Here is a 15,525-nt window from a genome sequence, read left to right as displayed (position 1 = left end):
CAACTTTTGCCATGTATGTATAGTCATGTGCCACATAACCATCATAGGTAAACCTCTGCACAGGAATCTTCACTCTCCCAGATCTTTGCAGCTTTGCATTCATGGGTTCCATAGCCTTCTTTACACCAGGTGTTCTCATAGCTGGTATCCCAAGATCCTCATCAAGGCTCATCTTTGAGCCACTAGACTCTCCATCAACATGAGAATGCCCTGCAGAAATGTCAAACATACTAAGGGGCTCAACCACTTTCTCTTTGCCTTTATGTGATGTACTAATCACATTTGCATGACTGGTATTATGACGCAGCTTGCCACTCCATGGTCTATCAACTGAACCACTAGATGAGGACTCTCCTGGTCCACTCAAAGACTGTGATTGCTGACTTGCATTCTGTGCAACCACATTTCCACTCACATTAGCCCCAATAGCTTCTTTTTCAGCAGCATACCAGCTACTCATCTCATCAAAAACAACATCTCTGCTTACCCCTCAACTCACGTGTAGCAAGGTTATAACACCTGTATCCATTTTGCTCAAGGGAATATCCAATAAACACACATTTTTAGATTTTGGATCCAGCTTAGTTCTCAGCTCATATAGCACATGCACATATGCAATGCATCCAAAGACTTTTAGATGAGACAAATGAGGTTTTCTACCAGTAAACCTCTCCTCTGGAGTTACATCATGTATGGCTGTAGTTGGAGTCTTGTTCATGATGTAAACTGCTGTAGAAACAGCCTCAGCCCAAAAGCTATGCGACATATTCTTCTCTCCCATCAATGCTCGCGCAATCTCAGCAATGTGCCTATTTTTCTGCTCAGCAACTCCATTTTGCTTTGTGGAGATCTGCATGTAAACTGTCTCCGAATACCATTCTTCTTCAAAAATTTAGAGAACTCATTGGAGAAGTACTCTCCCCCTCCATGTGACCTTAGGCACTTTACATATTTACTTGTTTGCTTTTCAACCATAACTATGAAATTCTGAAAATGAGTGAACACCTTACCCTTCTCCTTCATGAAGTGTACCCACACTTTCCTTGTGTGGTCATCAATAAATGTCACATAATACCTGGTGGGTGCCAAATAATCTTCTTACTGCTCAAGGATTCTACGATGGCTACACAAAATTATGGATCTCCAAACGATCATCTCTAAAACCCAAGCACAAAAACCCAACTAAGCTAACACACACCAACCCTAAGACAAAGCTTCAATGTTGGCTAGTCCCCGACCCCACGTGAGCACAAAGCTACTATGAAGGCAACACATGCCTCTGGCTATCCAAGCATGCTGCTTGTGCTCATCCACCACAACTCCCCAAGAAGCCATGACAAAAGGTCCCACAACCACAAGTTTAGCAACCCCAAGTACAGCGAAGCCAACAACGTTGGGTGCCTACCAATGTGCTAAAAGCATAAGGCTTCCTTGAAGGCAACACACACTTGTGGCTCCCCAAGCCACAATCAAAAGCCTCATCTCGATGTCGACAACCACCTCATAGCTCAAAGCCTCATTGGAAAAAATGCCATAAGCCTCGCCAACCATGGACCTTTATCACTCAGTAGTAACGTTGGGTGCCCAAATGTCTCTTAGAAGTGCCAGGCTTCCATGATGGCAATTCCATCATTTAGCTCCCAAGGCATGCCCCTCAATAGTTTGTCCAAACCATACCCACCATGCCAGTACCTATCCAATCAACAAAGATGGTTTGGTGACCAACGGCGGACAGACAAGTCCCCTCCTCCTCGACAAAATCCTCTGGACTTGCCCAACCCATGGGCACTCCAAAGCTCAATTTGCCCAACCCTTTCAACCCACGGTGCCTCATCCACGAAGCTCCACTCTGCCCCTTGACGTCGTCACCAAACCAAGGGGCAGTGCTACACATGGCTAAGCTTATCCAACCACTTAAAGATAAACTCAAAAGGTAACCTCATAGCTCTAGCCACACGGGCCACTCAGTACAAAACCCTCTTTAGGGGTGCTGACCAATAAACACATGCAAAAAAAAAGTCTCTAGGTGATTAGGACCACGGGCACACCTTTTGCCCTCGCCCATGCACAACACCTGCAAATCTCGCTAGGATCTGTCCTATTATGTGCACACACTGCATAAAGCTTCATCATCGACAACCATCCAAGTATATCTTTGGATGGGGGGCCATGGTGGGTGTAAGCCTAGTCCATGGTACGACCCATCACTTGGATCTCCTTAATCACCCCTACTACACCCGAATAACTGTGCTTCATGTCTAATCAATTCTACCCAAAACTTCTTCTTTGGCTAAATACCTATGGATCTTTTCCTCTTTTTTACACTAATCAAGGATTCTAATTAACCATTAATCTCTAATTAATTCACACAATTGTGCACATCATTGGATAGAGCAAGGGAATGCTAATCTTTGTGCATCAATAATTGTGTAAATTAATCTAAATTGGGAGATTAATTAGACTCTTAATTATATTCTCCTCTATTAAGAAAAAATTAAGTAAAGAGAGTTAAATTTCTCCAATTGATCAAAAAATTGATATGAGTAGGTGTTTTGATATATCTAGATGCTCTCAAAACACTTAAAAACTCCAATTTCGACTATTTATATGATCAATTTAGACCCCAATTATTATATTTTCTAAAATTTTAGCCTGTTGAACAAGATTAATCACCCTTAATGACAAAAACCAATTCATTAAGAGAAATTAATCAAATTCAAGGATTTTTGGATGGTTTTAAGAAATTTTTTGAAAGATTAAGCTACTCCTAATGCTTGTTGCTACTAACACTCTAATCCAAAAAATTCAACAAAAAACATACAATTAAATTAGAATTAATGATCTTAGATCTATGTTTAAACTAAAGAGCGTTAACATTCACTAAAAATTACATTCTATTGCATTGTTTGATGCAATGGATGCAAACTAAGCCTAATACAAACTATGTGCAAGCCTTAAGAACATGAAAAACACCCAAAACAAAAACAACACATTAATCTAAAAATTAAGCAAAAAGCATTCTTTTCAAAAATAAAAAAGAGAGCTATTCTACACCAAATCTCACACAAATCACCATCAAATCCACACCTTTTTCATAGGGAACCATTAATAAAGATAATGGGCAATGATGGAAAAAGCCAAGGGATGGCTCCCCGGCAGCGGCGCCAAAAATGTTATGGCTCACCCTAACCCTCCTTGAAATACATGCAAAAAGAGATTACCTGGTGAACCGCAACTGTTGTGAGGATCTTTCCAATGGCCGAGCTCGTAACCCTTGCGGTCTCCAAGCTCCACAACTCCTTGGGAAGCAATTCCACCCCGTTTCCCGTGAGCGGTCACACCACCGCGTTGCAATACGGGTCCTCGTCCCTCCTCTCACCTCGCTTCACTCACACACACTCACTAGCATGCATTAGGGAGAGAGATTAGCAAGAGGATTAGCAAGAGCAAGACTCTATTGCACAATGGGAGAGTATGTTGTATTATGAGAGAAATTCACTTATATACATGGCCATAGGTGTTCACACTCACTTAAACTGTGGCCGACCGGGCACTTTAGGCTCATAAAGAGGCCTAATGCTATTACAATGACTACTCTCATAATATATCCATGAAGTACATCTTTTAGGACTTCATCCTAACTTACTACCACACGCTCTTGAAGCGAAAATTGCCATAAATACTCCGTCACACCATTACGGGTGCCCATCCAAGTTGTAGCTTTGGACACTATTGCTGCATATCATGAATGTATGACCCTTTGGTGTATCTATTGTGACTCCTTGATGTAAGATAATGGCAGTAGCTCTTGTTAATGCTAGAATTGGATTAACATAGGTAGAAGTGGTAAGCTCAAAGGGCACACCTGAAGATGGAGAGCCGTCCAAATGGAGGAGTGGCTATCTCATGGGTGACACCCAAGAGAGAAGTGCCAAACTCGGAGGGCGTGCCAAAAGTTGGAGAGGCACCGAAGATAGGAGTGTCCATCTCATAGGCAGTGCCCGAGGGTGGAGTGGCAAAACTACATGGGTAGCATATAAGGGAGGAGTGGCAAAGGACTCAAAATAGTGTGGAAAAATAATTGTGGGAGAATGAGGAGATGGAGTGGGATCATGGGAAAGAGAAGGAGTGGGAGGGGGGAGTAGATGATGCCTCATCAATCAAACTCGCCATGCGTTGCAATTCTTGAGCCTTTGCTTTACGCTCATGATCTCTTCTCCTCCGATCCTCTATATGCGAACTATTGCTAGCTCCTCATCATGAATAAGGTGGATCGGGGGATCCCACTACCTGTTACTTTTTCTACTCCTACAACTTTGTGAATCCATACTAAGAGGTAGGCACAAAGAGATTAAGCTTAAATTTAAAGATAATTAAGATTAAAGTAATACTAGAACAAGATTAACATATGCTTGGAATGGAGGCAGGTCCAAATTTGGTGAAGCTCAAAGAATGGGAATGACTCAAAAAATTTACCTATATATATACTAAGCCAGTAAGCATTTCATTAGTTGGAATTAAAATTAACAATTATTATTTATTTTAAATAAATAAGTATTTATTTACTTATTTATTTATGAATAATAATTATTTATTTATGAATAATATTTATTTAATAAATAAAATTTATATACATTAATTTTAAAATATTTTATTAAAAAATAAAATTTAATAATGATTATTTAATTTTTTTAAATTAAAAAACTAAGAAAATGATGATGAGGTGGTGAGCACTTTGCCACATGGAAAATATTTGCTGGCATAGAACCTCCACGTGGGCATTCCCTCGTGCTCAAAGGTAAGGTTGTAATGCCATGCATGTATATGATATTACATGCTATGCAAACAGAGGTAATCAACTAAGTTCATTGTGTTGAGGTGGCAAGATAACATGGACATTCTTCATTCGGTGGTAATGGCATGTATGCATGTGATGTGGCATGCTATGTAGACTTTAGGGAGTCAACCTTGTTGACCTTATTAAGGTGGCATGATGAGATGGCAAGATGCTTATGTGGCCTCTCCTCCATATGATGTGGCATGTATATGTAGAACTAAGACTATGTTACCATAGCTCAATTTCTTGACAAATGGCATGCTCTCCAAGTTTGGTGAAACACCAAGCCTAATAGGCATCCTTTGTTTTAAACTTTGGCCGGACATAGAGATGGCTGAAAAATGGGTTTCCCTTACAAATTGTTTTTTGTTAAATTCTTCATGACAACTATTTTGATCCAAAAGAAATTGGAGTACAATAAGGTCATATTAATTTTATATGATTAAATTATTAAACTTTTGCAGGGCCTCTAATAGATTGAGCAAGTTTTCTATAGAAGATCAAAAGAAATTCAACCATTAAAATTGTAAATTGAGCACATGGCCACATTCTAAACATATTTGTCCAACTTCTCACCATTGGCCACATTCTAAACTTCCTTTTTCAAATTCTCTCCATTTGGATCTTCAATGACGAGCTTCAAATAGAAATTCGCATGTTGTTTTACAGAATTAGTGGAGAAAGAATAATTTTTAAAAATAGATACACCTTAAAAAATCCCCAATAAATCAAGTTATGCTCTATGCAATGTGTTCTTTTCATGTACAAATTGGGATGATCATTGAACTTTGGATGTAGAAGTATTATGTATGACATATATTGCAATCAAGGAAGTTGAATAGTGCAAACACCGAAAATTCCATGGAATGAAACATGCCCTAAAAAAACTTAGATTTTTTATCAGGGGGTGCCATTTGAATACCCACTATATGTATAACATGTCCCAAACTACCACAAAATTCCAAATGTAACCATGAGAGATCAGACCTTTAAGTTGTGGATTGCCATCTCGAACATCATGGATAGGCTCAAAGAGAGTCCTTAAATCTCATCTCTACTCGCCAAAATTAGCTTCTCTAAATCATCATAAAGAACGGATCGGGCAAGAAATGAATTTGGATCAGGATGATCTAGAGCATCTGGATCAGGATTGCTATTCAGATCAAAAACCTCATGTGTAGTACACTCTATGTGAGGCATTTGCACTTGCATGCAGAACTGGATCACAAATCTAATCATGAATGGAAATCACATCACCATGCATCACTGCATGCATCACTGCACTATCACTCTATGCGTGTCCCCATCATGTATATGCCCATCATCATCATGAGTAATTCCTCTATCCACAACACAAGGTACTATGACATACCATTATCCTAACCATCTACCAAATCATAGGGTAAATCCAATGTAAGGCTAGGGACACTTGAGGACTCCCCCTCGCACTTCCGGAATTCCTGATCCTCCCATGCTTCCTCAACCACCACCACATCCATCCCATCATTATGGTCGTCCATCACGTCCATCACATCATTATGGCTATCAAGGTCACTCTCATCTTCCTCACTCTCACTTTCACTTCCATACTATAAACAGATGGGGAAACTGAGAAAGTAAAGCATTAGCAACAACTTGTAATGATTCTATCGTCATGATCTAGAAACACGAGGCTTGGTTAACCCTATTATGCATAACATGTACTGCAGCGTAGGAACAACTGGCCTTCGAGTGGGGCACAATGGAAGACATCATCAACAACACGTCACCACAATGGCTTGGTCCATGCAGGAGCATCAAGCAAGCTCCATAACCAGGCTCTGGATCAGTGAGGAGACAAACAACGGATGACATCACCGATCGGATCCGGATGACATCATTGTCGGATTGGCCGGTTGGTAAGATGGAGACAGCGAGCCGCTCCCAAATTTAAAAAGAGACTGGAATCGAGATTGTGCGGAAACATTAGTTTGTTGCGACGTGGCGGCTATGGAAAAACCACAACTACGGGCAGAGTAGCATCTCACTGGTAGTGGATGACATAGGCGCACCACGGATCTATGACAAATCTCTTTCATCGATTATGGATGTTGAATTCTTTAAGCAGAAGGCGCCGAGACTCCAGTGTCACTGTCACCTTCACAGAATGCTAAGAGCTGCCACTGATGTAATGATCCCCGCAAGCCTTCCAATTATGCTTCACGCAATGACTGCCTGTATCAAGCATGATAAAAAAATAGGAAGAACATTACACGTTTCTCCAATTCCTCGCACTCTCCCTCTCACATCATGCCCAAAGAACATGAAGGAAAAATGGTAGCATTGTATCTAGAAGTGAGGCTAGAAATGAATCGATTAAGTAAAACATTTATCACTTAATAGGGCAAAAACCGTAGGATCACCAAGTGGTAATGGCAGCCGAGACGCTATTGACAGAGATTAAATCGCACACAGAGATAAAGATTGCATACCATTGTTGTATTTTTCATTGCATGAGAGAGATTACATTTCTTGTGTCTGCTTGAGAGAGATGATGGTGGTTATGATATAAAAAGCTGCACTCAAATGGGTGTATTTTTAAGGTTTAATCACCATATAATAATGGAAATAATGGTGGTTATGATATGAAAAGGTGCAATCCAATGGGTGTATTTTCGTAAGGTCTAATCACTATATAATATTAGAAATGTACATGCATTATAATGCCTAAGCTAGTTTATGAGTAATATGTCTAGTATCTACTAATAGTGTTAGAGAGAAAAAGAGAGTTAGGAGAGCTAAAGAGTGTGCTATAGAGAGTTAGATTGAGAACTGGCCAGTTTGAGAGAAATAGAGAGTTAAAGAGCTTGAGAGAGTTAAAGAGAGAGTGAGAGAGTGTGTGTGTGTAAGAGATTTAAGAGTAAGAGAGGTTGAAAGTTAGTTAGAGAGAGTAAGAGAGCTTGAGAGCTTGAGAGAGAGAGAGAGAGAGTTGGCCGATTCAAGAGAAATAGAGAGTTAGAGAGTAAGAGATTTTGAGAAAGTTAGAGAGAGAGAGAGAGAGAGAGAGAGAGAGAGAGAGAGAGAGAGAGATGGTCGATTTGAGAGAGAGAGAGAGAGAGAGAGAGAGAGAGAGAGAGAGAATAAGAAGAAGAAGAAGAAACCATTTTTAACGTTGTAGGAACAATCTTAAGAGACCAAATATGACGAGAGAGAGAGAGAGAGAGAGAGAGAGAGAGAGAGAGAGAGAGAGAATATGTTAGAGAGAGATAGAGAGTGTTAGAGAGAGTTAGAGAGAAAGTTAAAGAAAAAGTAAATGAGGTGGCTAGAGTTATAAAGTTAGAAAGAGTGAGCTAGAGAAAGAGAGAGAGAGAGAGAGTTATAAAGTTAGAAAGAGTGAGCTAGAGAGAGAGAGAGAGAGAGAGAGAGAGAGAGAGAGAGAGAGAGAGTTGGCTAGTTCAAGAGAAATAGAGAGTTAGAAAAGAAAGAAAGTTAGAGAGATAAATAGAGAGGATCTACGAGGAGAGAAAGATAGAGAGAGAGAAATAAAGAGTTTTGTTTTGTTTTTAATGAGAAAGATAAAAATGAGTCTATTTTAAGGGAAGAAAAAGAGAGGAAAAGGAAATGAGAGAAAAAGAGAGAAGAGAGAGTAGATTTAGTTTTTAAAAAATGTTCCTTGTTTTGTTCGATAAAAAAGCAACCAAAGAGAAAGAGATAAGGCACTGAAGGCGTATCTGGGCTACTCGTTTCGTCCAATCTGGATTCTTTTGTGAGTTCGCAATCTTAGACCTCGTAGTAGGAGGTGGACTAATAATGCTGGTCGTGTCCTTAACTGCACCGCCATCTTTTTGGCCATTCATACTCGACACAGAATACACAGACATATAAAGCCACACCTGATTTTCAAAGAGGCACATACACATGGAATGCTCAGAATTCCCAAATGCCATCTGACCGTTTTATTACACACACGTGCCTATACATTACTCTTTTCGACCAACAACATGTAGGAAACATACACACATTATTTCTTTAATGTTCAGTGACATCGAAAACTTTGCACCATTATTTTCAACCAGGGTGAGGGAAGGATACCCTTTCCCAAGTTCCGAACAGTGATAACCCTTTCCCAATTCCCAAACACTGGGCGCGCCCTCGACTCGTCTTTATAGGCCTAAAGAAAAAAGTGCTGCCTTCATTGCACGATGCTGATTAAGAACGCAAGTAAAGAAAAGACTGTAGGGCTCATTTTCAAACCGCACAAGGGCAAAAGTTCACTACGTGTAAAAAAAACGACAGCCGAGATCAGTACGTCTACTCCTACATGCCATGGCATGATGGTAATAATAATTACAACAGCACTAGCAGCGCACCAACACTGTTCTGCATAGTAACGAGGTTCACGAGGGAGGGCACCAAAGTCCAGCACGGCTGGGTATTGGCGCGGTTATGCGTATATTGTGACTCGTAAGCTATCCGTGACGTCGTCCTGCAGTGAGAGTAGACATAGCTACCTTGTAATTCAGATGAAGGAAGCTGAGAAGGCGATGATAATGATGGCGAAGTGGGTAAGGGCGGAAAAGAGGGGTGTGCTGCTGCTGCTGGGAGCAGGGGTAGGGGTGTGGGCTGGCGGACGGGCAGTACTAGCTGAGGAAGTCGAAGAAGAAGAAGTAGAGGGGGTTGGAGCAGCCGGGGAAGTAGTGGGGGTACCGGCCAGTGGGCTTGGGCTGGGTGCGGATCCGGTTGCGGCCAGCACCTGCACAGACACCTTTTGGCCCAACCCGCAGTGAGTCGGTACCCCGCAGATGTAATAGAAGCTGCCAGATTTGTTCAGCTGTATCACCGTCGCCCCATCGTCCCACGTGGTTATGGGCACCGCATTGCAACTCTTGTAATTGGCCGCCGTCACCTCCATCACGTTATGATACGCCTTGCTGTAGTTGAAATCTGGAAACCGGAAAATTACTAGTTAGCGATTCTTTGAATCTGTAAGAAGAAAGTTGTGCACGAAGAGAGACTTACACAGCGTGTCTCCCACTTTAAAGGTCTGAGTGCTCTCCCACACACTGTAATTCACGTTGCCTATCGAAGGAAGAGTCCACCCCGCCGTGCCCCCCACTTGGTGCTGCACTGCATCTGCTGATCCCAGCAAACAACACAAGGTGGTGGTAGCCACCAGGAGCTGTACAAAGCCAACCGGCCACTCTGCACTACGTCTGCCCTGGCTCTTTGCCATCTTGGAAGAAGTGATTTGAAACTTGTTCACTGCAACACAATCACAGCTTGAAGTGTTAAAGCTCCAAAGTTGAACAGACTTTTGATCAAAAAGAAAAAGCTCGGCCCTCGCAACACGACAGAGCGCTCAATAATATGCATCACCTGTCTCGGAGCGAAATGAACAAGAGTACCTACTACCTAGACAAACACCCTTTGTGTAAGAAGACAGAGCTCTCTGAATCTGAGAAAGAGAGCGGGCCGCACCTTTGCTATAAAACGGGGACTGGGGGGCCTGGAGTCACGCTTAGTGTGAATGCGGGAGAGCCAGTTTTTCTTCAGGCCTGAGGTCACGCTTCGTGTGAATGCGTGAGAGCCAGTTTTTCTACAAAAGGCATGGTATAGCGGGCCTGGAAGTCGCGAATAAAGAGCCTTCACTTTTTTGCATCGGGCCTGACTGAGTTGATGCCAACTTGATGGGTGCCCGCATCTTTCGGCCCCCCACCACAGCCTTTTTCTTCACCTTTGATGGTCATTCGTGACACGCGCCCCGAGTCACCCGGCCAACCCTTTAGGCCCAGTTCACATAAGGCGGCGGAAGGAATTTAAAAAGTGTAGAAGCCAACAAAAAGTTGCCATATGGACATTAGTGTTCACATAGAGCGGCGGAAGAGAAGGTTGAGAGGTGCCACATCGTGGAAGAAAAAAGGGAGTTTTTGTTCCAACCTCCCCCCCTTGGAACAAACTTCTTCCACCCTCCAACTTGGCAAAAAGTGCCATGTTGGCACCAATCAACTCTTGGCTCTACTTTCCATGTTTTTGTTTTATTCTTTCTTCTGCCGCCCGAAAGGTTCACACTGGGCGGCGGAAGAAAATTAGTGCAGTCTTCCTTCCGCCCTCTGTGTGAACACTCGGGTGGCGGAAGTGTGCATTTTTTAACTTTTCCACCTGAAATTGCTCATTTTTGAGTGTGTTTTTCGCCGCTTCATTGTGAACTGGGCCTTACTCTTCTCTCTCATGTCCGGTACGTGTATTCCATTCTAGAACAAATAAGTTCTTTATAAGAGAAACCATTCTCTCTCTCTCTCTCCGACAAAAGCGTTTCCCTTACGACTTTCCGGGGCAGATTTTGTGCCATGTAAACCCCAGCTTGTAGAACAAAAGACCTTTATGGTCTTTTGGTCTCGTGCATCATTTGTATGCGTTAATATAATTTTCGTTCATCTTCTACCAAGTTTAACTTCCACTTTGTGTACTATAATGCCATCGTATAAGTCCAATAAGTTGGTGGCTATTATGTTAAAACAACTCTCTCTCTCTCTCTCTCTCTCTCTCTCTCTCTCTCTACACACACATACCCATGTATGTGTGTGCATGCATATATGTATGTATGTGCATGCATATATATGTATATGCGTACATGTACCCCTATGTGCATATACATGTGTGTGTACACACATATATGTGTATATATGTATGTATGTATATATATGCACACACACACACATATATGTATGTATGTATGTATATGTATATATGTATATATGTACACATATGTACATATATATATATATACACACACACACATATACATACATATATATATATATATATATGTATGTATGTATGTATGTATGTATGTATATACATAAATGTAATATCTATTTACATACATGTGTGTGTGTTTGTGTGTATAAATATATATATGCATATATATGTATGTATGTGTATGTTTATGTCTATAAATATATATGTATGTATGTGTGTGTGTGTGCATATCTATGTATGTATGTGTGTGTGTCTGTACACACACACGTGCATGTGTCACACACACACACACACACACACACATTGATATCTTGCATCATCTCTATCATACAATGATCTGTACTTAAAATTTCAAAAAGATGATTAGTTTATTATTTAGAATTAAAAACTATTTTTGTACATAACATAAAACCCTCATCATAATACATACATACATACAGTGTGTGTGTGTGTGTACATATATGTATACATATACATACTATTATATATGTATGTACATACATATACACACATATACATACATACATACATGTATGCATACATACATACATATACATGTATACATACATACATATATAGTATGGATATATAAAAAAATATACATACTATATATGTATGTATGTATGTATGTATATATATAGTATGTATTATGTATTGGCACACACACACACACACACACACACACACACACACACACAAACACACATATTCATATCTTGCATCCTTATTGGAAGGATCTCTTTATATCTACAAAACTTATATGCATTCGTAACTAGTTGTGATTTTAAAGTCAATAGGATGATTAGTCTATTACCTGGAATAAAAAACCATTTTGTACATAACATAAGAAATGCATTAAACTTCTTGCTCACATCAAAATCTTCTTATATCTTGAGCTTATGCTATGTGAGTAAGTTTGCTGTTATTATCATAAAACCAATGGCTTATATCATGGACAAAATTCAAAATAAAAAAAATCCACACATGAAAATGAGTGGCATTATTTATAAGCTAACATCATAATTGTTCATAGTAGTGAATCTACAAGAAAAGTTAATTTTCAAATATTTTTGATATAGAAGAAACTCCTTTATGTTTTTTAACATCACACATCTCTTTTTCGGGTAGGTGTAAACGTGGGCATGCACCATTGTTAGTCGTACATGCCCTTCAAACTTTTAAAACAATTAAACAAAGGAAAATGATGTTTTGAGACCAAGGGATTTTGACTTTCTTTTATTTTAGTGTGTATGTTTCTTTGATAGTCAATTTTTTGAAGTTACAAAAAGTTGTGTGGACATTCTTGAAAGGTGTAATTTAAGATATTCATATATTTTTCTATTCTTGATGCATATTGCGTTCAATTTATTAAACATCCCTTACTCCCACTACTATTCCTTATAATGACTTCCAACAATTGAAAGAATTTTGAATTTTTTTCTCATTATTACGAACACTAACCCTTTGAATTGCTACACATAAGTATTAAGACTAACCCTTGAAATGCTACTCACAAGTATAAGGACTTAGCCTCCAACTACTACACATAAGTGTTAAGGCTAACCCTTGAAATGCTACCAATACATGTGCATAATTTCCTTATCCTTTGAAATACATCTAGTTGGTTTTTTGTATTCTCTTGGAGCCTTGTACATGCATCATTCTAAAAAGTTCTTTGACATGCATCATTGTAAAAAGTTGATAATAAACACTTCATTGACAACTTGGAGCCTTGTATATGCATCATTGAAAAAAGTTCGTGGGCATGAACACTTCATTCACAACTTGTGTATTGCTATCAAGAAAAGTGCCTTCATATATTGTAATGACATCTTTTCTACGTTGTGAGAACTCTTTTTATGCTCCTAAGTCATCAATGTAAATGTCATAACATGAAGAACTCATGAGCTTTTAGGGATAAATACTAGTAAAAGCCTTGTAAGTAGTGATGGGCATCTTGAGTCATTTACTCTAGGGTGGCCTAGCAATAAAAGGATTATGAAGTTTAAAAGCCAATCTCTCACATTTGTAATAATATTCCCCCACTCATGCAATAGAGCTAGTCATTTACTCTAGGGTGGCCTAGCAATAAAAGGATTATGAAGTTTAAAAGCCAATCTCTCACATTTGTAATAATATTCCCCCACTCATGCAATAGAGCTAGTATTCTTTTCGCTCTCTCTTCTCTCTTTGCAACTCTAGCCTAGATTTTCTGAAATTGCTAGTGTTTAGGGTTTGGGCATGTTTATCCATGATCAGCTTTTCTCTCTCTTCTTGCTATCTTGAGTGGTTAGGCATATCATGATTGGCTTGTCTCTATCTTCTTGCCATCTTGAGCGGTTAGGCATAGCATAGTGATCCATGTGAGGATTATCATTCAGAGCTTCAAGAGGATGGTTTTGGCCACCCATTGGAGGAAGAACTACGATAGTGTGACAATATAGGAGGAATGAAATGAATGAACTCTCCAGACATAATGGTGAAGATCTATTAATCCAATTCTAGGATTAACAAGAGCTACTGCCATTATCTTACATCAAGGAGTCACGATAGATACACCAAAGGGTCATACATTCAAGATATGAAGCAATAGTGTCCAAAGCTACAACTTGGACGGGCGCCCGTAATGGTGTGACATAGTATTTATGGAAATTAATGCTTCAATAGCATGTGGTAGCAAGTTAGGATGAAGTCCTAAGTGATGTACTTCATGGATATATTATGAGAGTAGTCATTGTAATAGCATTAGGCCTCTTATGAGCCTAAAGCGCCCGACCGGCCATAGTTTAAGTGAGTGTGAACACTTATGGCCATGCATATAAGTGAATTGCTCTCATAATACAACATACTCTCCCATTGTGCAATTGAGTCTTGCTCTTGCTAATCTCTCTCCCTAATGCATGCTAGTAAGTGTGTGTGTGAGTGAAGTGAGGTGAGAGGAGAGACGAGGATCCGTAGTGCAACGCGACGGTGTGACAACTCTTACGGGAGACGCAGTGGAATTGTTTCTCAAGGAGTTGTAGAGCTGGAGACCTCAAGGGTTACAATCTTGGCCATTGGAAATATCCTCACGATAGTTGCGGTTCACCAGGTAATCTCTTTTTGGATGTGTTTCAAGGAGGGTTAGGGTGAGCCATAACATTTTTGGTGTCACCTGTCGGGGGAGCCATCCCTTGGCTTTTTCTATTGTTTTGTCTCTGATCTATGCATAACCCATTGCCCATTATCTTGATTAATAGTTTTTCATGAAAAAGATGTGGATTTGGTGGTGATTTGTGTGAGATTTGGTGTAGAATAGCTCTCTTTTTTGTTTTTGAAAAGAATGCTTTTTGCTTAATTTTTAGATTAATTTGTTATTTTTGTGGTTTTTTATGTTCTTAGGGCTTGTATATAGTTTGTATTAGGCTTAGTTTGCATTTATTGCATCAAACAATGCAAGAGAATGCATTTCTTAATGGTGTTAGCTCCCCTTAGTTTAAACAAAGATCTATTTCACGCGTGAAAACTGTTTCACAGCGTGAAACACCAGTTCACGCGATTAAAAAAAACGACGTGAACGGAAAAATGACATGAACAGAAAAATGACATGAACGAAAAAATGACGTGAACGGAAATCCGACGTGAAAAAAAAAGTAAAAAAATCAAAATTTAATTTCCACGTGAAGTCTGGTTCACGCGTGAAAACCATTTGACGACGTGAAACACCAGTTCATGCAGCCAAAATAAATAAATAAATAATGACATGAATGGAAAAATGACGTGAACGGAAATCTGACATGAACGAAAATCCGACGTGAACGGAAATCCGGTGTGAAAAAAAAATGAAATTTAATTTCCACGTGAAGTCCGGTTCATGCATGAAAACTGTTTCACGGTGTGAAACACTAGTTCACGCGCCAAAAAAAAACCAAATTTAATTTTTCGTGGTTTGGCGTGAAACACCAGTTTCA

At 39.8% G+C, this 15,525-nt stretch overlaps 1 protein-coding gene across 2 annotated transcripts; it reads right to left on the bottom strand.

Moving 5' to 3' along the window:
• Positions 1 to 9,061: 9,061 nt before the first annotated feature.
• On the bottom strand, positions 9,062 to 10,448 carry LOC147626746 (mavicyanin-like). Of its 2 annotated transcripts, none has more exons than XM_086816767.1 (3): positions 10,295 to 10,448; positions 9,836 to 10,078; positions 9,062 to 9,760 (listed from the first exon to the last, which is right to left on the bottom strand). In XM_086816767.1, the coding sequence occupies exons 2-3, from the start codon at positions 10,047 to 10,049 to the stop codon at positions 9,336 to 9,338; spliced, it is 639 nt and encodes a 212-aa protein (XP_086672893.1). In that variant the 5' UTR covers positions 10,050 to 10,078; positions 10,295 to 10,448; the 3' UTR covers positions 9,062 to 9,335. The 2 variants fall into 2 exon arrangements, with proteins under 2 accessions (XP_086672893.1, XP_086672892.1); XM_086816766.1 differs by having other exon boundaries at positions 10,193 to 10,346.
• Positions 10,449 to 15,525: the final 5,077 nt, after the last annotated feature.

This window comes from Cibotium barometz, chromosome 22 (genome assembly GCF_041138505.1).
Source record: "Cibotium barometz isolate CiBa-2024 chromosome 22, ASM4113850v1, whole genome shotgun sequence".
Classification (NCBI taxonomy): domain Eukaryota; kingdom Viridiplantae; phylum Streptophyta; class Polypodiopsida; order Cyatheales; family Cibotiaceae; genus Cibotium; species Cibotium barometz.
The sequence above is the reverse complement of the archived record's forward strand: the minus strand, read 5'-3'. Positions and strand labels throughout refer to the sequence as shown.